General features: G+C 37.8%; 1 protein-coding gene across 1 annotated transcript in view; it reads left to right on the top strand.

Annotated features, from left to right (window-relative positions):
- LOC115429793 (transmembrane protein 132D-like) overlaps nt 1-27,000 on the top strand; it is a 58,390-nt gene that overhangs the window by 10,020 nt on the left and 21,370 nt on the right. The window contains exons 2-5 of the mRNA XM_030149513.1: nt 1,417-2,335; nt 10,336-10,482; nt 17,050-17,221; nt 24,689-24,832. Coding sequence (XP_030005373.1) covers nt 1,417-2,335; nt 10,336-10,482; nt 17,050-17,221; nt 24,689-24,832 — 1,382 coding nt within the window. The remainder of the gene's footprint in view (nt 1-1,416; nt 2,336-10,335; nt 10,483-17,049; nt 17,222-24,688; nt 24,833-27,000) is intronic.

Raw genomic sequence — 27,000 nt, 5'->3', positions numbered from 1 at the left:
TGAATAATCCACAACAGACAGACCAAACACTGGATCTAATGCCACCTGCATTAGATCCAGTTTTGCATTTTTGTGGCCCCTGTGGTAGAGCTACCTCTGTGAGGATGACAGTTTAACGGTATCTCCATTAAATATGGGTTGAATCCCTTTAGAATAAGGACCATGGTTAGCATGAAGCCTCAGTGTTTGTTTTTAGGCATGTCAGTATCATCACAGGCCAAGCTGTGTAATAATACCAACCTAATTACAAATGATGGTATTGACCTGAATCGGAAACTGTTAATTACTGTAATTTGAACAACACCCAGTGCCAGGAGGGGGAAAGGGGGGCTATGACGGGGCCATGGGGGTCAAGGGGGGTTTTGCCCCTCAGTTATATTTCCTTCCTTCCAGTTTAGGTCTTATACTATGTCCGATTTAAAAGTAGCAAAAACACCAAAAATATTGGCTGACAGAAGTGTTAAAGAGGATACAGTAAACCTCCCTTTGATGTTTTTGTACATGAAATACATGAAGCTTGTTAACACAGATATGTTTTACCCTGTTTTCATCAGGAGGTATAGAATAGAGTGCAGGAGAGACAGAACACATCACTTCAGTTCAGCCTTGCCTGATTTACTTGGAAGTAAACATACCTTTTGGTTCAAATTCTTTTTTTCTTTTACACTCTAGCCATTCACAGCAAAAAGAAAGGGGGAGCTTAATGATCCTGACACCATTAGTTAATATTTTGTTGATTTCTGTCATCTCCTTAGCTGTCGTCTCTCTCATGTATGTGCATATAATAAGATATGCTCTGAGTGCTCTGGTGTGAGGATATTTAATAGCCTTCTGGCTTCACATCACTCAAGAAATAAGCAGTGTGAAATTAAAGTGTGATTTTATATTCAGACAGTATGTCTGTGATGCATGGAATAGTGAAATGTTTGATTAAACACAGAAGGTATTGCTGACAACCACATCCTGGACTAATGCAGAAGATACCATGTTGTTTTGCTGTCTATAATGATTAGCCTCATCTCAAAGGATAACTGGCCTTTCAGCCATCTTGGCACCAGGCATCTTTCCAACAAGCATGGAATCAGATGTGGACACAAACTCCTTTACCTTGAGTCTCACCTTGCAACTGTGACCTCTTCCTTCCTTAGTGATGGATTCTTACTTGCATTTTTTAGATTTTGTAAGTGACGTATCACACATATAGAAAGAAAAGATAAAAAATGTATACAGCAGAACAGAGATAGAGCTGCTAAATGGATTTTCATTGTTCCTGTAATAATGACAATAAAGATCTATTCTATTCTATTCTATTCTATTCTATTCTATTCTATTCTATTCTATTCTATTCTATTCTATTCTAAATTAAAGAAACAGCTTTAGGTACTGAACTAAACTTTGTCTTTATGTCTGCCCTAGTTGCTGATAGCCAAAAGATTGAAGACCTTGGGACATACCTGCCACCATCTCCAGTTTATCCTGCCATCACCGTTCAGGTCAACAATGTAGACCATGTGTTTCTGTGGCAGAACAGCCCGGGTTCGTCAGGAAACTCCAGCCTGAAGACACAGACTTTTCTTATTACTGGTTCCAGTGCCGGGCCCCTCCAGCCGGCTGTCAACGCCTCATACGGACCCCTGTCTGTAGACGCGCCCATTCCCCCAGACATGCTCCTCAGTGGGTGCAGAATCCTACCTGTCATTTTGGCCCGTCAAGTTCGTTCGTCATCTCCTGTGGTCAAGATCCTCTTCCATATGCCCTCAGAAGGTAACTTTTCTGTTCACCAACAAAAGACGGGTTCTGAAGGGGATGGTGGGAAGAAGAGCAGTGGAGCTAAAGGCAAGGATGGGGCCCACTGTGTGACGGCCTACGCTTTCTGGGAGACAAGAGAAGTTCGTGGATCATGTCTGGTGTCTCCAGGTGGATTCTGCGTAGCTCAGCTAAAGCCAGAACCAGCCTGGTTTAGTTCGGCTAGTCGATCCGGCAGCTCTAGCAGGGAAGCAGGGAGAACCGAAGGAATTAAAGGGCTTCAGGGAAACCTTGTGGAAGTCTATTTCCAGAGCCGTAGAGACCAGACAGGCCAGTGTACCCCACAGGACAGTCTGCAGCGAGTCGGAGTGGGTAGAGGTGGGGGTCCTCAGGGCTCTGGGACGCCGATGAGGCGGATAGGGAGTGTAAATCTGCTCCGCTCCTCACCTGGAAACCCCACCTTCCTTCGGCTGAGGCTGGGAGGAGCAGTGGTGATCCAGACCTCATCGAAGCCCCTGAAGACCACAGACATTACCACCTTCTATGTCTTCTTAGTTAGCACATCTACATTGGAAAATTTCACCCTAAGGTAAGAGATTGTGTGTAATTATTATTTTCTATTCGTTTGGCTTCTCCGACCAGAGAACACTAAACCTTATTATATGTGCAGATTTTAACAGCGTACATTATATATCTGTATCATTACTAATGATTGAACACTTATTGATTGAACACAACAAACTAGGGCTGCACGATATTGGAAAAACTGATATTGCGATTTTTTTTTAACCCTGCGATATATATTGCGATATGAAAAAATACTCAGGAGGATATAATAGCTGTGTGGTATGGTCAAACTAATTAGTTGCGTTACCTCTTGTTGTAGCAACCGGTGCAAGACACTATCAACACAGAACACGTTTCAATATCATCCTTGTAGCCGAAATAATTCCAGATAACTGACGTTGCTTTTCTTTTTGGCACCAAGTCTTCATTTACGATAATTTTCTCTTGTTCGTTGCTCATTTTTCTATGTTGTTACCAGTGACTCACTCCAAACTGATTAAGAAAGATTGTGATTGGTGGATCACTGCTTGCAGTGTGTGTCACATATCCTTGAAATTAGATGAGAACACGTTGAGTTAATTTGCCTCCTACATTGCAGCACCTGTGATGTGACTATTGCGCACATGTACATCGTGATGTCAATGCTCAAACGATACACTGTGCAACTCTACAACAAACCCATCAGTGTTGATCTAACACCAACCATTAGCATAGCTCTATTGAAGAACTGTTAAATGATTTTATAGGGAAAACATCATTCATTGTGCCACATATAAGTTCAAATCAAGTTCCTGTTCAGTGTGAAACAGATCAGTCTCAACTCCTGCAGAAAAAAATCCTTTGGTTCATAGGCAATGTATGTTGAAAAATGCAATTCATTGAGATATTTGACAATTAAAATTAGCTGCCATTTACAGTCTCTATTCCCTGCTTGTACATATAATGTTTTACATATCTTAAACCATGTCCTTTCATCTTGTAGGCATAACAGTAATATTAATTGACTTTTTGGTCTCTTGAGGTAGGAACAGGCTGTAAAACAAAACCCTGAAGAACACATTGTCTAATTTGCATCCAGCAGACATGTACCGACATTAACATTCACTTGACTCGTGTTTTTTTTGGCCACCTGAGGAATCTAAGTCCAGTATTCATTTTAGATCTGTTTCTATCTCACTGTGGTCAAATCCAGGCTAAGTTTCAAGAGTTAGTTGTTATTCCAACTCAAACAATGCTATATTAGTTGAATATTAAATAAACTTCATACTGACTTTCTCATGCATTTATGGGCAGCCCTTTGCTCCTGAAGGACAAGACCTTTCCTGGATGTTGCTTTAATACCAAATTAGGATTAAGATCCGGATCCAAATTTTTCAAGTCACATAAACTTTTACCTCATTACTACTCTTAAATTACTCCTATGTATGGACATATACTTATTGAGCATACCTGGCTCCTATACTTATCCACAATGAAATACAGTCAAAATCAATTTAATAAGCACTGTTTTCTGTTTTTATGCACATTTTTAATAATGTTTTCTCATATTCTCATATTGGGTTGTATTTTATTTTATTTTATTTATTTATTTATTTTTACCAGAAACTGCATTATGGCAGCATCTCATTTGGTGTCTATATAAACTAAATACAAAAAGACCTTGCTGAAGTGTCAATTCTAGAAAACATGATAATTACTCAAGTACAATATGTTGCTGAGTTTGCAGAGGGCAAACGTTGAGTCTCATAAAACTTTATTTGCCCTCAAACATGTGAAGCAGAAAAAGAGACTGAAGCAATGCTGGATGATCATGATAGACATTATATTTGAGCATCTTCATGAAAGATAAGCTCCATGCATTTAAATGGTTACTTAAGGCACTTGAATAGTGATGGGGCTTGCCATCAAGGCCTCGCTGTAAAATGCTTGAACGCCAACATGACTTGTGTTGTCTGCCAGTTCCTCTGGCTTCATAAATTACTGACATGTTCTATCCTGTCTGTCTCAACTTCTCAAGTTAGTTGTGGAGTTATGGAGAGCACTCTTCCATAAACAGGGAAATAATTGGCAAATGTTTCACTGGTTTTCCTATCTCAACATCCAACTAACATTTGAACAAGGTTCTCTGGGTATTTGACTTCATAAATAATGCATCTATTTAATGGAGCAGGGAAACAAATAACTAAAATCCTCCCCACTCCTTTGGGTAAAACCGAACTTAATATAAAAGCCGCCCTGTCTGCCACACCGAAACACACAGTTCAATCTGTTTATAAAGTTCTACTCACTGGCTTTTGATACACATCACTGAGAGGAGTGAAGATGTTTTATTACATTGCCTCAGATCAGAAATGTATATTGTCATCTCAGTGAGGTTTGTTTTCCAGTCTTTACTCAGCTTAATGGTTTTTGTTTGAAACGCAAGACAAATTTCTCTTTAATCCCGTGATTTAGTAATATCATGCTGCAAACATACCAAGCCTGCAGTAATCTGCAGCAGCATGCAGGCAAATGGAGAGAAAAGTTAGAAGATGTGCCTATTAATCCATAGGGTCTGCAGTTAAACCCGTGGCTGTTTGTAAATCCCAGTGCTCTTCTTAAATGTCAGACTTCCCATCAGCAAACACAAACATGTCTGCAAACACACAAACCCAGTGACCTGAAATGTAGCTCTGCTTGCACTGTTGATATAACGTGAATAAGATTTGCTAGAGAAATGCTGACCTAGCTGACATCCGCTGTTGTTTTGACTATTTGGAGGGATTTACAGCCTCTCCACCTGAAATTCCCCAAACTCAGACTCATTGACCGTGCTGCTAAAGTTCCTCCAGTCAGGTCAGTGATTTCAGTCTGAGTATTTTTGACCTATTGCCACATACTGAATGAGGTTGGACAAGACGAAGGGACTGGGTCCAGCACTTAAGTCCAAGTGAAGGCTGGCTCTGAGGAGCTTGGCGAAGTGATTGAGTCCTTCCGGGAGAAATCCCTGCTCTACTTCACTCTTTGGCTCAAGATTGAGTCCACTCCAGCAGGGCTAGGCCAGATAATCTGCGGCCCTGATTGAAAATGAATCAAGAGGTTAACTCTTTGGGGTGGAGATGATCTGGGCTGACTGCCAGGATTAACCGTGTGCATCTGTGTGTGTGTGTGTGTGTGTGTGTAGGTGTGTGTGTGTGTGTGTGTGTGTGTGCGTGTGTGTGTGTGTGTGTGTGTGTGTGGTATGTGTACGTGCCAGCGCTGGGACATCATACCCACCTGTTATGCACCCAGGCAGCATGTAAGCACAACATTTGGTATTAAAAAGTATCCACTTTGAAAATTGTCATCTCATGGGATTACACACATTTCATCAGATTGGATGGCAAATATTTTGTTAGTTCACATTTATAGTCAGTAAAAGAAGAGAAAATGGTAACTGTACATGAATCAGCACATATCACACATTCTCAGTTCACATTACATACAGTATACATGATAAAATAAACAATAAATAAACCTGGAATCAAAATCAACAAAAACAGTACATAGAAAGCAGATCTAGTGCATTCATCTTGCCCAGATGCCTGTTTCAACAGATGCAAGAAAAAAGAAAACAAAACAAACAAAAAAACCCATCCCAACTTAATACAAAAACAGTAAAAGCCATATCAGCACTTGTTTGGCTTGACTGGCTAATGTAATTAAAACAAAAACATGTATTAAGTGTTTTTCAGATGAAAATGCTTCTAAACAAAGACATTCGCTTTGGTTTGGTAAAAGTCATGTGAAGAATTGTTCAGCCTGCAGGTCGATATTCATTCTGTCTCCCACCTTGTGAACTCTGGGTTGTGACTGACAAAGACAAAGAGCGAGGATAGAAGCAGCCGAAATGAGGTTTCTCTGTGGGGAGGCTGATGTCTTGTTGTGGGCAAAGCAATCAGTGATCCAGGAAGATCCCAGCGTTAGGTTACTACACCTCTGTACTTGGAGGAACCAGCAGAAAAGGTGTGTGCAACACTGGAAGAAGAGACTGCATTTAAGGTCCTCTCAAAAAAAAAAAAAAAAAAAAAAAAAAAGAAAACGCTTTTTAGAAGTTTGGGTTCTTAATTAAACATAATCTGCAGTAATGACAAAACAGATCATGCTGTCAAATTAGAGCTGCACAATATATCGCTTGATCCTCGTCATCGCGATGTACATGTGTGCAATAGTCACATCGCAGGTCCTGCAATGTAGGACGCAAATGAACTCAACATGTTCTCATCTAATTTCAAGGGTATGTGACATGTGACATGGAGTTAGTCACTGGAAACAACACTGAAAAATAAGCAACAAATCACAGAAAATCACTGTAAATGAAGACTTGGTGCCAAAAAGAAAAGCAATGTCAGTTATCTGCAATTATTTCGGCTACAAGAAGGATGATATTGAAACACGTGTTCTGTATCGATAGTATCTTGCACCTGTTGCCACAACAAGAGGTAACACAACTAATTACTTTGACCATTTACGTCGGCACCACACAGCTGTTATATCCTCCTGAGTATTATTTCATATCGCAACATATATCGCAGGGTTAAAAAAAACTGCAATGTCAGTTTTTTCCAATGTCGTGCAGCTCTATGTCAAATTAAGATACATTAAAAAACAGGAGTTAATTTTAATTATTTTGGCTTAAACAATATTTTCTTCACCATTGTCCATATGGTTTATGTCAGGGGTGTCAAACTCATTTTCTTTCAGGGGCCACATTCAGCCCAATTTGATCTCCAGCGGGCCAGATCAGTAAAATAATAGCCTAATAACCTATAAATAATGACAACTCCAAATTTTTCAGTGCAAAAAATAACATTAAATGATGAAACTATTTCTATCCAAAACAAAAAAGATGTGAATAACTGAAAAAAACTGAAATTTCTGAAGAAAAATAAGTACAATTTGATCAATATTATGCCTCAACTTATGATTTCTACATGTGCATTACAGATCAGATCTACCAAGACACAAAACAGGCAGAATATTGTTAAAATTACACTTATTTTTCTTTAGATATTTCAGGTTGTTCATATTTTTTCAGGTTATTGATGTTTTATTATTAAAGGATATCAGAATTTAATGTTCTTTGCAATAAATCAAAGAGAAAAAAAATGGTGTTGCCATTATTTAGAGGCATAATATCGTATGATTTTTCTCATATTAAACCAAGAAGAAAATTTGGAGTCATTATTTCTAGGTTATTATGTTGTATTATTGTTATGTTACTGTTATTTTTGAGTTTGATGCCCTTGACTGTTAATATCTTCAGGGTAATTTTTGCATTTTGCACTTTGGAAATTCATCTCGCGGGCCAGATTGGAACCTTCGGCGGGCCGGTTTTGGCCCCCAGGCCGCATGTTTGACACCTGTGGTTTATGTGAACATGTGTCCTAATGTTTCTTGCTTTTCCTTCCTAAAGACAATTTCTGTGTGAAACAGTGCACATACAGTTACTGTCCAACCACTCTGACCTTGACCCAGCACTAATGTGTATTGATTAACCTGTTTGCTGTTAACACTACAGTCAGCAAACCGTCAGATGAGTGTGAATTCATATGTGTGATGAGGAAAACCAAATGTTGTTTGTATCCATTTTCTGGTTTTACAAAATGTTTCTTGGCTATTAAAATGAGGTTCTGTCACTGTAAATAAACAAGCTGTTAAAGCAGAAACAGAGACAGATTGTGTGTTGTTAAATTAAAGCCATTACTGGCAAATATGCAAAAAAGAAGCTGCTTTCAAAATTCTACTGTATATGATAATATTTCCTCAGAGATTGACAGAAGATCGCAGCTATGAAGGAAGAATAGAATAATGAATTTCGTTCAAGTGTTTTTTTCAAGGTACTCAAAGAGACTTCACAGGAGTTAAAAATGAATAAAAGAAAATCACTATGATAATATACATATAACAGCAGAGAGAGACTGTAAGTTAAACTGTCTGTTTACTCCCGATTCCAATCATATTTCTCTCAAAGACTTGTAACTGACAGCATACATGAATATTTTTGTAACTTTTTAATGAACATTCAGTGCAGTTAATGATACAACATTGACTGTTAATACATTCTACAAAACTTCATCACATACAAAACCTTCCTTCATTTTCACAAATACATTTCAGAATAAAGTGAGGAGAACTTAAAAAAAAAAAAAAGTAAAAGAACATTTCAGAAGTCACCTCTAAAATGTTATTCTTTATATTTTCTTCATTCACTGTGAAGACATTCTACACTGTTTAGAATGTGTATGTTGATGTGATCCACTGTGCAACTCATGTATGCAAGGGTGATCAACACTATGGATAAAAATTATTGATTAATTCATTAGTCATTAGTTGGTTGACCTTGTCGATCGATTAACAATTGATTGATAAGTAGTGATTTTCCTGTGAACCTGAAGTTCTCTTTCAATAGGGTCTATAAGAATAAAAGCTAAATATTGTTTATATACTTCATAATAAAAGCATGTCATTTTCCTTAATGACTGATTAATTGTACTATTGGATACAGTACAGGCAATGACATTTATGGAGTAGAACTAAATAAATTCTGCAGAGAAATTAAATAAGTTAAATAGATCTGAACACTGGCAGTTTAGAAGAAATGGGCATTTCTGACTTTGCATCACTACCTGACATGATGGAGTGAGATTTCAGTACGGAGGAGGTTCACGCAGGGGACGGATCTCAAAGAGTGGGGAGAAAACCGACAGTTACTCTAATTTAATCAAGCACATTCTTATCAACAATTAATTGATAGTCGATTAATTGTTTACATCACTAATCAGCACAAAATGTTACGCCTGAGGCTGACTATCTTTCTACATGTTTGACCCTCCAAGGTTGATTTCCGTCAGCCTCTGACAGATGGGTGTATTTTGTTTTGAGGTAATTTGAATGTATTTACCTCTATGTATTTGTGAACAATAAGTATCCTCTCATGGCCTGAGACGATCGTCACATAAATTATTCAAACACACTTAACATTCCAAGATTGTTTTGTTGACCTTATTCCAGTGGCATTCTGCAGTTCTGCAAACCCAATAAAACTCCTCATCGTAGCCTTCTCAACTATTCTCAGAACCTACTGAAAAACCTGCAGGAGTTAAGAATGCTGCTCATGAGTAAACACCCTGCAAATTCCCTTTGGAACATTTCCAGGTCCTTGTTGAATCCTTGTCATCGGGAAATTGGTCTGTTTTTGGAACAAATAAGGCTCCCGACTCATCGCCAGGTGTGTGTGAGAGCAGATGAGTCAAACGTTGCAGAAATATTTATTTTGGCAGACCTGGTATAAAGTGTATGACTCTGAAAAATGTGCTGTGACCACCTTCAGTGACATGTGCCTGCTGCAGTTGTCATGTGACAACGCATCAGAGGGATATTTGCTTAAAAAAAATCAAACCACTGTTGGACCTCACAGACTGTCTAGTTCATTCACATTATTCATAATAAGCATTCTATCCTCTGCTGGCACTCTGGTGTGTGTATGTGTGTGAGAATCAAACATCTGATTAACTGATTCTTAGTTCTCCCCAGGGCTAATGGGAATTAAATACCCCTGCTAATTCTCTGTCTGCCAGCAGCCTGCTACACATCACGTCTATTGAGGACTCACCTCATTAGGCACAACAAGAACGGCTTAACACACAAATACTCGTGAAGCACAGACATTTAAGTGCAAAAACACACAAATGCTTTTATAAGCAAAAAAAATGCTGTATCATTCTGTACACTTACATTGTGTGAATGTCCCATCAGCTTAAGAAATAATGCCTCATCAGAATACATGTGATGCAACACTTCTTCATTTTTATACTGTATTTTTAATAGAGTCTCCTAAGGTTGTAATAATAACACCTATGTTAATCAAAAAGCCTCCAGAGACAGTACCACACAAAGCTGGTGGCATCCTCCACTCTCATATACCATGTGTTGTAGTTATAATAAAGGTCAGTGCTTTGTACTAACTGGATTGTGTATGTGTGTGTGTTTACACTAATGCAGGGCGACAGTAAAGACCGGCCTGTCATTCACTGCAGCACGGCCCAGTGACTCTGCACTGTGGGACATCATGGTGGAGCCGGGCCGAGGAACAACTCCCAACACTGTCACTGTCGTTTGCCAGAGGAAGGTTGCAGTGACTGCAAAAAGGTCAGTTTTGTGCATGAGTACAGTGTAAAGTACTGAGTGTACGGCTGTGTTTGTCTTTAGGCTGGGGTTTCTCCACACATGATGAATAATATATTGGCTGTGATTCCATCAACATGCATATGTAAGTTTAACTAAGCAGCTAAGAATGAGCTTTCTTTTGGATAAATAGTGCAGTGATTAATAGATTTCTACTGCAACTTCTTTAACCCAAACTGATGCAGTGAGTTGCTTCTATCATCAGACTGATAGAGAGCACAAAGACTGTACTGTGTTTCAGTGGAAAGAAGGTCATGTGGTTTGATGAGTCCAGATCGAACCCTGTTCCAAAGTGAATTGAAGTGAAGTGGATGTATGAAAAAAAGAAGAGCGGATGAAGTGATTACCCATCATGCCTAGTGCCCACAGTACAAGCCTGTGCACTGCAAATTATTTGGTTCTTACCAAGATTTAAAAAAAAATCAATTTAGAAGTGTTAGACAATTGATCTTGTTTTAAGAGGTAATTTCTTATTTTCAGTGTTCATACTTCTGCAGACACGCTTATTTCTAGATTTAACAATCTTAATTCAATAAATCTTGTCAAGTGAAGTTATCTTGCTGCATGGACAGATATTTCACTTGTTTTGAGTACCTTTTTCCTCAGATTTGGCATTTTTCTTTTGTTTTTAGACACCCCTTTTTGCAGTGTGGGGACAGTGTTATGATCTGGGTTTGCTTCAGTTGGTCAGGTCTAGGTTCAGCAACATTATGAGCCCAAAAAACTGACTGTTTGCCATTGATTCAGCCTATAGAATCTTAAAGAAACCATGCCATGCCAATGCATATTCAAAGACAAAGGTGGTCAGATGAAATTTTAGAGTGTATTAAAGTGTGAGACTTTTCTTTGGTCCAGGCTGTGTAGTTTGAACACACACTAGAAAAGGTGGAAACAACAAAAATAGAAGACAAATTTTACTTATTACCCTGCCCCCCGAAGGGGAGGCAAGGGATATTGTTTTTGGTTTGTTTGTTTGTTTGTTTGTTACCTCTGCCAGGAGCTATTGTGATCACTTTGCTTTGTGTGTTTGTGTTTGTTTGTTTGTTAGCAAGATAGCTCAAAAAGTTATGGATGGATTTTCATGAAATTTTCAGGAAATGTTGATACTGGCACAAGGAAGAAATTATTAAATTTTGGTGGTGATCAGAGGGGGAGCAGATCTGTCTTGGCAGAGGTCTGTGCTCTCCAAGTGCTTTTCGTGGTTGTTTTGTTAACACTCTAGCAGCAAAACTATTGGTTGAATTCATACCAAAATGGGTTTATAGATTGCCAGTGACCCAGAATAGATCTGATTACATTTTTGGAGTTGGTCAAAGTTCAAATTTTTTTGAATTTTTAAAATCTTTGTTTCCCCCCCATTTTACTTATAATGGGCGAGATTTCAAATGTCTATAAAAACATAATTTTTATATCAATTTACTTCAAACTTGGAACATATATAGAGGCAATTGATATGCTGACATCAGCACACACATGGGCATGATGACATCAGCTGGATCGATGCCAAAATAAGCTACAATATGTGCGGGGGGTGGGGTTTGTTGTGCCTGGCACCACTTGTTTTGTAAAGGAGTTAATGCACTTAATGAGAGATGGAACATTTAACTCAAATGACTACATTTTGTGTTTTTCTCTCACTGTTTGGGATAAATTTTTTTGCTCTTCTTTTAGGTGTTTTGAGTACTTCCTCTCTCTTTATTACAACCAGTCATAACTATACCATGCTGCCTGGCTTATTCACTTTAAGCCAGTTCATAGAAAGGTGCCTAATTGGAATTAGGTAGTTTTTGTTGTTGTTTTTTGGAATTTTTCAAACGTTTGCCTCAGATACACTTGACATTTATGTGGAAACACAGTGAATGTCTGTTTTTGCATCTTTTCCTGAGAGTTCAATCTTCCTTATTGGTGTCATACGAGAGAGTGATTGAAGCCTTAAGAGTAAAATTAAAGCTCAACAATAGAAAACAAATTCAATGTGAACAATATTTTCAGGGAAAAAGCCATTATTTTGTGTCCAATCCCCATCCAAATCTCATTAGTTCCCAATCCTACAGGTTATCATCTCCATATTGCTTTGATCAAACTGAAACAGATTTGTTTTTCATTTGACCTAAGAAGAATGGATGGGGAAATAATAAGAGTTGTTGGGGTCAAGGTTATAACAGTTTTGGATTTTTCATTACAGTTTAGTTTTATTTAGTTTTGACTTGTTCTCTAATTCAGTTAGTTTTAATTAGTTTTTAGAGCAGGTTTGCTAGTTTGTATTAGTTTTTTTTTTTTTTTTTTCTAAATGCTTAGTTTTAGTTTAGTTTTACAGTTGTTGTCTTTTTTTTCCTCACTGTTGTATTCAAATACATCCCATACAGGACTCTGCTGCTTTCTCCCATCTTTAGTCTCCATGTTGCCAGATAGAGTGGGGACGGGAAGCCAACTCTGAATGACAAGTGACAAAGAGGTGACGGACCGTGAAGTGCTGCCAGCTAAAATTGCTTGAGTGAAATAAATCGATTTCATATCAATCCGACATTGACAAAGATGAAAGCGAAGGGAATTTTATCCATAATTTTTATATGTTTTAGTTAGTTTTGTAAGCACACAATACAGTTTCAGTTAGTTATCATTTTTTCTTTTAATTATACTTTTTATTAATTTCAGTTAACGAAAATGTTTTTTCAATTCTAGTTTTCGTCATTTAGTTAGTTTTCGTTAACAATAATAACTCTGGTTGGGCTGCTAATAATTTATGGACCTGATAAATGAACATGGTTGAGATTGTGGTGTTGTCCGGTTGCTGTTGGTTCACATCAGCTGCCACCTCTGCCCAGCAACCTCCCGCACTTACAGACACACCACCCACTGTTCGTCCGACCCACTTATTCATAATCATCCATAATCACTGCTACGTTATCCAGGCTTAAGCGCTTGCACGTTCAGAAAGGGAGATTAGGAAGGAGAGATATTCCAAGTCGTGTCCCTTGTATTGAGCCTCCCAGCAGGACACACATACACTGTACAAAACGTGCACACACACAAACTCCCACCACTGTGCTTTGAAGTGATGATATGTCCAGGGGTTTAAAGCCCCTTCTACTAGATGGATTTCCAGGAAATAAGGACATTAACCCTTTCTGTCAAGCTCTGTCTGCCTCTCATGTTGGCCCTCGCGGTATTTTCACTGTGAATGATTTCGATCAGTATTTTCAGATTGAGTTTAATTTCACTTTAACACATTAACACTGATTCATTAACCTCCTGTTTGTGATGGACAGCTTGTATTGATGAGGATGATTTGGTAAAATCTTATCAGAATAAAACACAGATGAATCATTTATTGTGCTATGAGAGGGAGGAGGAATGTTTAATGCCCTCAGTGTTTTGCTTGTCAAGTCTTTTTTGTGAGGTTGTCAATGAAATATATTCATGCCTCTTTTCTTCTGTTGGAGATTGACAACATAGGGAATGTTTCATCAGCTATTATGATGGTGTGTGAAGTAACTTACTCTGCAACAATGTGTGCTATCTTGTGTAGAATTAAATATTATTTCCTAAGAAATAAGAATGCAACTTGTGAAGAGCGTCCACTGAAAGCATCAGTTCTGTATAATGGAAGTCACTGTTGTGTCAGAGTATATAACAGATGAAACGCTGCTGCAACAAGGATAGACAAAGTCTCTGTTGCAGCATGAAAAGAAACAAACTCACTTTCAGTTCATATAATAAACTATATATTCGCAAAATAATGGCAAACCAGCATTCCATCAATTCAACGAGTTTTGCTGACCTTGTGTTTTGAAGATAATAGGTGTAAGTATTTAGTAATAACGACTGTCTATGTATGAAGTAGCTGCCTACCTCTGCTGACAGAGGTTATATGATCACTCCTGTTAGTCCATCCGTCTGTCTGTCTGTCTGTCAGTCGGATTAGGCTAAAGCTACTGAAGCGATTTTAATGAAACCTGGTAGACTGATAGGACACAGACGAAGGACAACGCCTTACATTTTGGAACATGTCCATAAAAACATACAGAGGTTGGAATTTTTCTTCACTTTTTGACACGAGTGACTGATGAACAAAATGACATAAATCTGATACCACCTCACACCCACAGAAGACTCAGAATTCAAGCTTTTGTTACCATGTAAAAAAGGTTTAATGATTTTCTTTAATAATAGTGTACCACTTCTTGTTTCATGTGTTTTGATTTAGCAGTTCTTTCATTTCACACCATATCCTTGGGACTTTTTCCTGATGTAACAATACAAACTGAAAGACATGGGGGCATACTGAATAAATGACTTGAAAATGTGAAATACTTGCAGATGAATATCAAAGCTATTCACACCAATAGCAGTGTGAATTGATGACAGTTGTGACCCACGTTCAATAAAAGATTCCAGCATATTCACAGACTATTCAACAGGAGTAGTTATGTATTTTCAACATCACCTTGTGCTTCATCTGCAGCCTGTATCTGATCCAGTGTCCTCTGTTCCTCTGGGTCCAGGTGAAAAGACACACTGCAAAATATATGTGATTCATGCCACATTCATCACATAGAAACTCCTCACTATCCTTTAACTGGAGGTAACTGTGATTGTTAATGCCACCATTTGCAGTGTGAAAGCTTCAAAATAAACTCCTCTTGCTTTTTCACTGTGTAATATTCATGGTCTGTGTGAAAGCACTCATGACATAACCAATTGGTTGAAAAAGTATGATGATCTGTGAATAAATTGCATGAATAACACCATCAGTATGTAAAGGCCTTTTCTGTTCTGCTGCCTACAGATCTGCAGTAGCATATTTGCCATAAACTGCATTAAAACATCAAAAAGTTTAGATGTCATTTAGGGTGAATTGTGTGTCTACTTCCTAGATAAGAAAATGAAGGAATCCTTCTCCTTTGTGTTGTTGCAAATTAATTTGCGACAAGTTTATTTAACATTGAGCGGCACAAACCGACAAATAGAAATGTGTTTTTCCTTTTGAAATATAGCTTTTCTTTAGCGACCCAGAGTCTCACATCTAACTTCATCATGGCCTTTTTTCCCCACTGCATTCCCAATCACGTAGCGTTCAGTCCTTGAATTCCCTTTGATAAAAAGTTATAATTTAGATGTTTATACATAGGTTTGTGTTTGTCCTTGTTGCCACATGCTTTAACATGTGTGACCTTTATGGTGTGAATTTTATCCATGCAAGGTTCATTGTTTGCTTTATGCAAAGTTTCTTCTTCACTTCAAAGTACCACAGCTCCATTCACATTCTACTCCATTTTCTCTTTGATCTCTTCCTACTGGCAGATATGCCTACACACTCTCTCCAGCATCAAATAACATCACATGCCATTTCTTTGACAATCCTTTGACCAGAATACTTGGCCCAAGTTTCTGCCAGCTCACTTAATCTTTCTTTTACATTCTCACCTTACTCTCACGTCTGCTGCTGGAAATGAGCTCTCTTGTGAGTTTGGCTCAGTTGTATTTTGACGTCTCTGCTATGTTTTGCGAACTTTCCCAGGGATTTTTATCTCCGATTTTCATAGGGAGCATCTCCTTAAAGTTGTTTACCTTCCATTTATAAGTGATATATGAAAGCAAACACCTTACCTCGGTGCTTTACTTTACTTTTTCCTGACACTTTATTTAAGTCTTGTGTATAGACATATTGTTTTCATTTCGATGTATTTTTTAATATATTAGTTTCATTACTTATTAAATATATAATAAGACTTTCTATTCAGTCATAATAACCACCTCAGTAACAGACTTTAATTAGGAACATGTTACAGAAAGACTGGTTCATGATGCTCCTACAAAAGGCTTCCTACACCAACAAAAGCCAGTACTCCACTTGAAGAATCACAGGTTGGCAGTCTGTCATCCTCTGAAACCACATGAGACCTGCTCCATAGCAGACAAATGATTGTGACTGGTCTGGTCTGCATGGGAGCCGAGTCACAGATGGATCTGACAGAGCCAATGAAACATTTGCTTTCATGCAGATTCGTCTGGTTCTCCAAGCTACAGATCTTCAGTCTCTTTAATTATGGTGGAGATGTAAAAAGGAATGGAGGCTGGTATTGTACATTTGAGAATCACATCGTAAACACTCAAAGTTAGAACAGTAAAAGTCAGCTATAAAACAAATAAATCTGATCAAATCTGAAAAATGTAGTTTGTTTGTGGGTTAATATTGTGTTCTCTGATTATGCTACATGGAAAGGTACTAAATGTACAAATAGTGTTGGATGATATGCCGCAGATTTTGCACTAACATCTGTGCCATGTAATTTTACTGTGTTTAATCTTGGGTGTTGTTGTGTGTTGGGGGAACACAAGTGCAGTTTGGCTTGATAAATTATAGTATAGTTGCTTTAAAACATGTCATGCTTGAATTTTTTTAGACACTTCTTTATTACTGTAAAAAAAAAACCTATTCTATCCATAGTTTTCATATCACCACCACCTCTGTCTCCAAAACATATTCTTATATATTTAATTTTATTTTGATATCTCATATCCCCACAGGGGTCTTCTGGAGGTTTTACAACTGGACTTTATACCAAAGGATGTTTCCGAACACATTGAGAGTCAAGCAATCTCCTGGCGTCTGGAGTTACCAGGGAATGTGAAGGATGTGGGCCTGATGCGGATCTACACGACCCGGAGGGACTATGTGGGGCTGGCACCACTGGTCATGGTAGGAACAATATTAAACCTCTGTCTCATTCAACCCTTTAAGACCTAGAACTATTGCTAATGATGTTCATTTTGTCTTCTGTTAATGTAATTATACTTTTCTTTTGTTCAGACAAAGTATAGTTTTTAGATGTTACCTGCTTGACAGTTTCGACTGTGACTCCAGTCTTCTTCAGAAGCATCATCCAACGTGCTGCTGATGTGTCATTTATCAGCTGGTCGGCTCGACGGACCAACTGGAACGAGGGGTCATACACTCTCTTGCAGATCTGGGATTCCCTCCTCCAGAGACCACCCAAGGCGGGGGAGGCACGGTCGGCTCGATGGGCTCTGATTGGTCTGTCGAGCCGACCAGCTGATAAATGACACGTCAGCAGCACATCAGATGACGCCTCTGAGGAAGACTGGAGTCACAGTCGAAACTGTCAAGCAGGTAACATCTAAAAACTATACCTTGTCTGAACAAAAGAAAAGAAAAGTATACTGATCTAGAACTATTACTGTGTTAGGTGATTTAGATTTCCAAATGATTTTTTCGCTACATCTAATTGTTCTTATATGATTTCTTACCATTTATTTTAGCATTATTCTATATATTTTTCAGTGAAAGGCAGGTATTCTGATAGATTTAATTTACTGACCATGGAGATATTCATAAAAGCTCACTATAATTTCAAAGGATAATATATCAGAACACAAAACACTGAAGCAAAAGTGACTTTTGTAGCAAAATGAGATCATTACATATAAGTATCTACACTCAAAAAAATAATTAAGCCAAAAATGTAGACTTTATGTATTTTAATTACATGTAAATTTTCCATGTAATTTTATTACATAAGTTTAATGTAAAGAGTTGCATTTAATACAGTGTTTTTTCTATCATATTGAGTCAATATGAATAGATTAAATACCTTCAGTCAGATTTGCTTTAGTTAATGCAAACTTTTACATAAACTGTGTTTGACTGTGACGCTCAGCCTTTTTATGTGATCTAGTAAATAAAGTTTACTTTATTTGTTTAGATTCACTTTATACTAAGCACATTCACATCATGTTTGACTTTTTCGGATAAATACACTTTAAATTTCATATATTTCAGTTACATTTTACTTTAAAATATTACTTCATGTTTATTAAAGCCAAGAATCAATTTTGAGTGTACATGGTTTTATTGGTGAATCAAGGCTCCAGAAAATTATAGCGTTTCCACCTTGACCACTGAACCTCTGAAGAAGTGTCCAAATGAGACACGTGTGATGCTGCTGAAAAGCTGAAAAACTGCATTTTGCCTGAATTATTTAAGCATCATCATGGGATTAGTAGTACAAAAATTCTTAAACATTTTAGACCCATAGGTATTTTTAGAGACCAGCAAATGTTTAGGTCTTTGAGGGTAAATTTACAGATTAGCAGGTGGGGCCTTAATATTTAGGAGGATGGTGTAAAAACTACATGGTATGGAGATGAGCAATGCCATCTGAAAAAAACACAGTCTTTGGTCCATGGAAATTTGGTTAAATGTAAAAATGAGACATACAGTTCAATAAGCTGTTGTAAATTCATTAAACTGTGCAAAGAGGAATTATTATTTGTGAAAACCTAGTAAATGAGAGTCGGTTTAGATCATCCTGAGTGGGGAATAGGTGTCTGTATTTGTTTACGCACAAACAAGCACAGTGACTCTTTTCTTTGACATTATCAGACACAGTACAGAAAAACAAGGTCACTGCTGAAAACAAATACCTTTCCCTCTGAATTTTTTTGCAATTTAAAAAACATTTAAACCTGGAAGTTGCTCTTTAACTGGGCATTTTCACACGTTTCATTAGTTATATTAACCCCTTAAAATCTAGAATTCTTAATATGGTGACTTCCAAATAACTTTATTTGAACATTTAACCTTTCCTGAGTGATTTATCACCATGTATTATAATATTATCCTCTGCATTTTGGATTTTACCAGTGAAAATAAGGTATTTTATTCACTGATTATGATGTTAATAAAAGCTCAGGGTAAAAGTATAGATATATTCTATTCTCTGTTTGCTGGTGTTTCATAAAACTGAAATCTAGGACCATCCCATAAGGTGTGAATGCAAACAGACTCATCAGAAAAGTGCTGTGAGGAGGCTTTTTTAGCTGTAGACTGAGCGTTTGGCTTAGACTATGAAAACATCAGGAGAGAGCGGGCAAAGGCTTCCACATACCTCACTCAGTCTTAATGAAATTGGCATCCAGCAGCTTTGTAAAAGACAGTTTTACACACTAAACTTAATGATCTTCTTTGGAGATAAACAAGGTGAGATCATATCACAAGCTGGACATTTATGGTTAATTTTTTTATTTGCTTGTTAGTTAACCTGTTGCGATCTCCTAATTATACTTTTTTATGCCAGTGAACCTTCACAAAAAACAAACAAAACAAAACACCCTAAAAAGTGAGTATAACTTTTTGTTCCATTAATATAGAAATACATCTATTAACATGCAAACTCAGCATCTGGAAATTACCACTGTATGGATTAAAAGAAGTTCAGAGTTGGATAGTCAACAGATTAATCTCCATGACAACGGAGAAAAGTCCATCTGCTGATGAGGACTGTGAAACGGTTGAAAGGTCTTAAAAAAGCTAGAAAGTACAAAAATGTTGGGCCTGTTTTGTCAAAGTACAATGATCAGCAGATTATCTAGTGCGTGATGCATGAATCTGTGTGATCTCAGAAACCTTTATACATCAGAATAACCAGAAGGGATTACAAAGCGAGACCCCCTTTCAGGCTTTGAGTTGAGATGCAGTAGGTTATTTCATGGTACATTAGTCAACATAAATCAAACACGTTGAGGAGCTGTTTAATCACAGTATCAGAAGAAAAACTGTTTTTCCTGTAACGGTGCAGTGAATGGTTCTGTTAAATTTTTGCACAGTGGCTTTATGTTTAGAACAGAAAAAACATTACTGTTATCACACATGGCCCACAACCACTGAAATGGAAGTCAAGAAAATTGTACTAACGAATTGTATTGTTTTGGTTTCCATTAGAACTGTTTGATTGATGATTGCAGCAAAGTGACAAAACATGATGTTGACTCAGATGTTTGCAATCCTGACCTTTCTGTGTGTCACGTACATGCTCTCAAAATGTTAATGCAATGTTTGTAAAAGGTTTGGGCAAAGAAGAAAATGACGAAACAATACAGAGGCTTTCCACGGTGGATGAATGGAGCTGAAAATAGCAACAAAAAGTAGAAAATAATACAGCTAAGGGACTGGAGCTAAACTTGATGACTGCAAGACACATTACGGCAGACCCTGCAAAAATATTAGATGTGAAGATTTCTCAGCGTGGTACTTCCAGCACTGCAGAGAGCTGATATTGCTTTCTGATTTTGTGCTTCCCCTGATCCAGTGGCTTATGTTTGGGTCAGTGTCGCAGCCTGAACTAGAGCATGTCCTTTTGGAATTGCGGTCAGCAGCTGTCAAGCCGACAGGGTTCAGAATATGAAGCTGCCGGCGAACATCTGCCAAGAGCTGCCAGAGGCTTTAGTCCACGAGCATCAAGAGGAAAAAAAAACAACATGGATCACATCAGAGCTTCTTACAAACTCACTGCCATCACCTACAATAGATTAAAAAGATGTTATCAGTGATCTTATAAACTGGAGAGTAGCTGCAAATCCATGTTAAAGGAGGAGTTCAAGTTAAATAAAGCTTTATCAGGCTCGGTGACAAGTTACAGGATAAGGCCAAGCCTCTAGCTGCTAAGCATCGCCATAGATGGACAGTAGAAGGTGGAAGATCACAAATGGAATTCTGTCCAGTAGGTGGAAGTAAAACTGTTGCGTGACAAACACCTGTGCACACATACAGTATAATGTGTATATCATCATGTATGCTGTTATTAGTTGTAGTGCTCTTTCTATATGTGTGCGGTGAGTTAAGTTAATCATATTTGCAACTTGGCTGTCTCTGCTCCTAAGCAAATATAAGTTTCTCTGCGAAGTAACACGATGATGAAGTGGTTAAATTACATACTAATATGCTAATTGGTAGCCAGATTTTTTAGTCCGTCAGGAATCATTGTGTGAAACGAGTATTTGCAGATATTTTAGTTCAGTTTATTTTAGTGTTTGTTCCTAGAGGATTCTGTTAGGTGTCTGTGAAATGGCTGAAGAGTTTGGTTTAGACCAGATCTAAATGTAAAGTGTCATGGGGTAATTTTTGTAATGATTTGGCGCTATATAAAAAAAATTTGATTGATTAACATGAACCATGTACAAACAACGAACCAACAACAAACCAACAACAAACCCTGCCCCTCGCACATATTGTATCTTATTTTGGCATTGATCCAGCTGATGTCATCATGTCTATGCTTGTGGTGATGTCAGCATATCAATTGCCTTTATTTATATGCCAAGTTTGAAGTAAATTGAAATAAAATTGATGTTTTTATAGACATTAGAAATGCGAGAAGAAAAAAGATTTAAAAATTCATAAGAAATTTGAACTTTGACCTACTGTTCCCAAAATGTAACCACGTCTATTCTGGGTCACTGGTAATCTATAAACCCAATTTGGTATGAAGTCAACCAGTAGTTTTGCTGTTACAGACATTTGAATTTTCAGCCATTATAAATAAATGGGATAAAAAAAAAGATTTTAAAAATTCATAAAAATTTTGAACTTTGACCTACTGCTCCCAAAATGTAAACAGATCTATTCTGGGTCACTGGCAATCAATAATCCCAGTTTGGTATGAATTCAAAACCCGAACCAAAAACAATACCCCTTGCCTCCCCTTTGGGGGGCAGGGTAAAAATAAACCTCAGAGACAAAAGATGTGTTGAACACAATTTATCCACGAACTAAATTCCATCTCTGGCCCCTGGGTCAAGGCCAAGGTCAAGGTAACTTTATTTGTGCCTGTGGGTAGATTTGTTTTCCAGTAACAGGAGAAGGCATTGACTTTATACAATGTTAAAACAAAACAAAACAGACACAGGACAATGCAAATACACATGGGCAAGTACTTGTACAGGCTCACTGATCGTGACTCAGATAAAAAGAAATAAAAAATAAATGAAGGTACAGACAAAGAAAAGGTCAAACTAATCACTAGTAACACATGGTAGATTTCAGTAAAAGATGAAAAAGTGCACATAGACTTATTTAAAAAAGAAAAAGCAGCATCAAATTGAAGGAGGGTCAAACATGCATGTATGTTAGACTACACCCCCTAACCCTTACATACAATCATATAAAACACTCTCACAATACAGATATGTTCTACAAACACTTACCAGACTATCCCGTCAGTATAACTTACATTGCAGGATGAAAAAGTAACAATTCCAGCTTAGTTACATCCAACCAATGCTGACAATGCTTTAGTTCCCACCTCATGAGAGCATACAAGAAAATCTAGACATGTTTTCAGATCTGGTAGTCGATTACATTCCTTCCATTGAAAGAGAAGGCAGATTGTCCAAAGGTAGAGCTCTCTTTTATAAACCAGAGTCTCACCAAGGCATTGACCTTGACACTCTGGCCATTTGCTCTCAGAAAAGCTGTATAAATCCTTTCAGTTAATGGTAATTGCAATGCATTTCCAGGTGAATATTACAGTAGGCAAGAACTGGATACTTAACTTTTGTGATGATAATAGGCAATGATAGGAGTCAAGTAGTTGGTAGTCATGATATCGCACTCATCGTCTTCCGATTATCCGGGTCTGGGTCACGGGGGCAGCAGCCTCAGCAGAGGAGCCCAGACAGCCCTCTCCCCAGACACTTCCACCAGCTCTTCTGGGGGAATCCCGAGGGGTTCCCAGGCCAGCCCAGAGATATAATCCCTGCAGCATGTCCGGGGTCATCCCCAAGGTCTCCTCCCGGTTGGACACGCCCGAAACACCTCCCCATGGAGGTGTCCAGGCGTGTCCTCACTAGATGCCTGAACCACCTCAACTGGCTCTACTCTGAGTCCCTCCCGGATATCTGAGCTCCTCACCCTATCTCTAGGGCTGAGCCCGACCACCCTGCAGAGGAAACTCATTTCGGCCACTTGTACTCGCAACCTCATTCTTTCGGTCATTATTCATATTGGTCATATTATTATTATTATTATTATTATTATTATTATTATTATTATTATTATTATTATTATTATTATTATTATTATTATTATTAAAGCAGGTTTCTTAGGTACAGTGGATAAGAACTACCTCCAAACAGTATGCATGTTTTGGATTTATTCATATTATGCTTGCCATCTAAGGTCTGTTTTCAATCTTTTTTTTGTGTGGGATAAAAGTATACACACATGTGACTTAAAACCAAGTTAATCTATTGTTTACGTAAGAACAGTATCAACAATACAGAATAAGAAATGTGTGTTCCTTTCTATTATTGTCTGGTATTAGATTTTATTCACTGGGTTTCATATAATTTCTTATGCATTTTACAAATTCTAATTACATTTTAATTTTGCTCTATAAACCAAGTTTTATCTTTTAATCAAGGTATTTTTTTTCCCTGTCTTTATATTCATGTGATGCTCTTTGTGCATGTAATTTCTTTTGTGTGAGGCACTTGAGCTGCTCCCGGAATAAATACATACATATGTGGTGTTATCCAAGGTGGGGATATGTTTTTATTAAAAGATATGGGACAATATTCAGATGTTTACGAATTAGATCTTGGATGGATTCTATTTTAAAATGCCTCCGTAATTGAACAGAGAACAACCACAAATCTGTATACCCTTCCCTGCAGTGTATATTAAAAAAATCCTCAAATTTAACATGCTAATGTTTTCATGTATTAAACATATCTTTGGCATGTGCTGTTTTGAGACACTGAATATTGTGGGTATTTATTTTTAAGTGTATTTTTTGGATATGAAGTTGTATGCATACAAAAAGTTTCAATATTTTTATAATTAGTAGTAGTAGTAGTAGTAGTAGTAGTAGTAGGAGTAGTAGTACTTTAATGTGCAGGGCTGTAATGTAGTGAGTCAAGTTAACCACCCTGTTTAAGGTGCTATGACATGGTATCACTCATGTAACCATTAAATGCATATTTCAGACCCATTTACAGCTTTCACATTTTCATTCATGTCAGAGTCAGTTCAAGTCTACAGTTAAGCCTTATGCAAAACTGGTGCTAACTAAAAAGGAGAAGCCTCCTTTTTTATCTCCTTTTGTATGTCAAGGACCCATTACCACACATTTTGGGTGATAGCTGTGGAGTGGATCTGCTACTGATCCCTAAGACATCCAGCAATTAAACCATACCACTCTTACACTACATTAAAAAAAAAAAAAATCCTCCAAATTCATTGGTCTGTTGCAAGTTTCAGTGAAAATGTAACCTTAAGCTTCATTTCCTTCTGTACATTTCAGTAAATAAACTGAGCGTGTCAACCTGAGTGCTAACCCAGATTTTCTCTGTTCTTTTCCCTGCACAGAACACTGACATCTTAAATACTGCAGTGCTGACAGGTAAAAATGTGTCAGTCCCTGTGAAAACGCTGGCTGTGGAGGCTGATGGCTCAGTCACCGATGTGACCAATTACACCAGCTGTAGGTCCACGGAGGAAGATGTGCTGAAGGTAAGCAACAAAAACTATAGTATAATCATACATCACCTACAGTTTGTCTGGTATTCAGTAAAAAGATTTTCAACAGTTTTCTCATTTGAGTTAAATAAAAACAATGTGAGACACTTAATTTTCAGCCTGAACATTTGATTTATTTATTTATCATAAATGCAGAACCCTTTAATTTTATTCCAGAAATACAACTACAATGTATTTTGTCTGATATACAGTAAACACATTTTAACAGTTTCTCCTTAGTGCTGTAGTGTCACTAGTTTTTATTTATGTGAAACTGGATCATGCAGTACACTGTTATAAGCTTACAACATATTAATAATGCATAATCCATCTATGCATACACATTAAAGAAATGAAAGCATACAACTCTTCTAAAAACCTGAACCTAAATCAGGCCAATAAACTATTAGGTTATTATATGTATATAACAAAACTCAAAATGCCAAAAATGATGATATGAGTGTATGATATATTTTTTACACTTAACAAATAATCTGAAGGTAATTATTTTACATGAAAAAAGTGTCAGTTTTTTTCCTTTTGTCATATAGTAACAGTATTGATTCAATGTACCTTTCAGACATATTACATGAATAAAGGCAGGACACTAAACTGAACTGGTGGGATGCAAAAAAATTTTATTTTGCATTATATGCCTGCCATTCTCATTATACACAACAGGTCCCTTTTCTCTGTGTGTGTGTGTGTGTGTGTGTGTACACCACACTGGATAAAAGCAGTCTCTTCCATATGGCACTAGAGACTGAGCTCATGATCCCACCACTCCATCTATAAGCAACGTACTTTGAGCTTGGTGTAATGGATCCATGTTAGTAGGACACAAGCGGAGTGAGGCAATGAGTAGACAAGTACTGCACAAGAAGAAAAAGAATAATATCTTCCATTAGATGAGATGATCACCACCGGTATTGTGGGTGTTAAGTGGTGTGTTTAAGCGTTGCAAGCTTAAGAGAGCTCGGATGAAGCAGAGAGAGGGTCACTGTGTTGATAATGATTTTCTGTATCAGTGGAACTTAATCTAGTTATTTTCGTGTTTCTGAATGGCCTCTTATACCTCGTACAGTAAAGTGACCCCTCTTGGAGCAATGACACCGACCGCAGACTTTTTCTTTTCACTGAACGAGTGAGAATGGGTAACATTCTCAAACTGATTCTAATACAGAACATAAACTTCACATAAAAAGTATGTAAAACCGGAGTTGAATAGTTAGGGAAATATTCTTGTATGGTTTCTGGGCTTAATTTTCAGGGTTAGAGTGCATCTACTTGTTTTAAAGCAACACCATGGAGTTTTCCAGCCTTCAAACTATATTTCCATGGCCATTTTGGTGGTGCAACATCTTACAGTAGGTTCAGTTACACTTTCATCATCACTCCAGAGCATCTGTATCACCTGCACTGACACTATCCAACCTCTGGATTTGGGTTGTAACCCCTGCACAAAAAGAACAACAAAATTAGACTGCTTTACGGCAGACGACACATCCCCCCTCCACCTTCAGAAGATGAGGCAGGTAAACAAAGTTACAAGTGAAGGAAAACTACAAACGGTCATGGCTGAAGCAGCAAGAAAAGGGTAAGGGTGTTGACCAAAGAGACAAAGAAAAGAAAGTGTGAGAGGCCGGACTAGGGTGAATATTGACCCAGCTTTGACTGGCTGGTGGGAGCTGAAAGAGGAGGAGGGATGCCCCACCCATGGAGACCTGGACCTGTTACTGCTGGACTAGTAAGTGGAAGGCTTACTATGTTTCAGGTTAATGTAAACTGAATTTACAACATTACAAGTTGATCTTCAGTTTTTTGTACTAGAATATGCATATGATGATCACACAAGCAGTGTTGTATTACAACAGTGTTTCTCAACCTTTTTTGAACAAACACCCCCTTATGTCTTAATGAGCCTCTTAACGCCCTCCCATGGACCTCTATGCGGAAGAAGGGGGGGGGGGGGGTTACATTTGTGATTTAGATAACATGCTGGTCGTAAGAAAATGGCAGCACAAGGAGGGCCCCCCTATCAGTTTTCTCCTTCCAAACGCCCCCTGACTTTGTCCCAGCGCTCCCTGGGGGTTGGCACTGCCCCCATTAACAAACATTATATCACAGTAAAACTATGTTCCCACAATGAGCAATCGGTTATA

The sequence above is a fragment of the Sphaeramia orbicularis genome, chromosome 12 (genome assembly GCF_902148855.1).
Source record: "Sphaeramia orbicularis chromosome 12, fSphaOr1.1, whole genome shotgun sequence".
Classification (NCBI taxonomy): domain Eukaryota; kingdom Metazoa; phylum Chordata; class Actinopteri; order Kurtiformes; family Apogonidae; genus Sphaeramia; species Sphaeramia orbicularis.
This window is presented reverse-complemented; position numbering and strand designations above follow the sequence as displayed.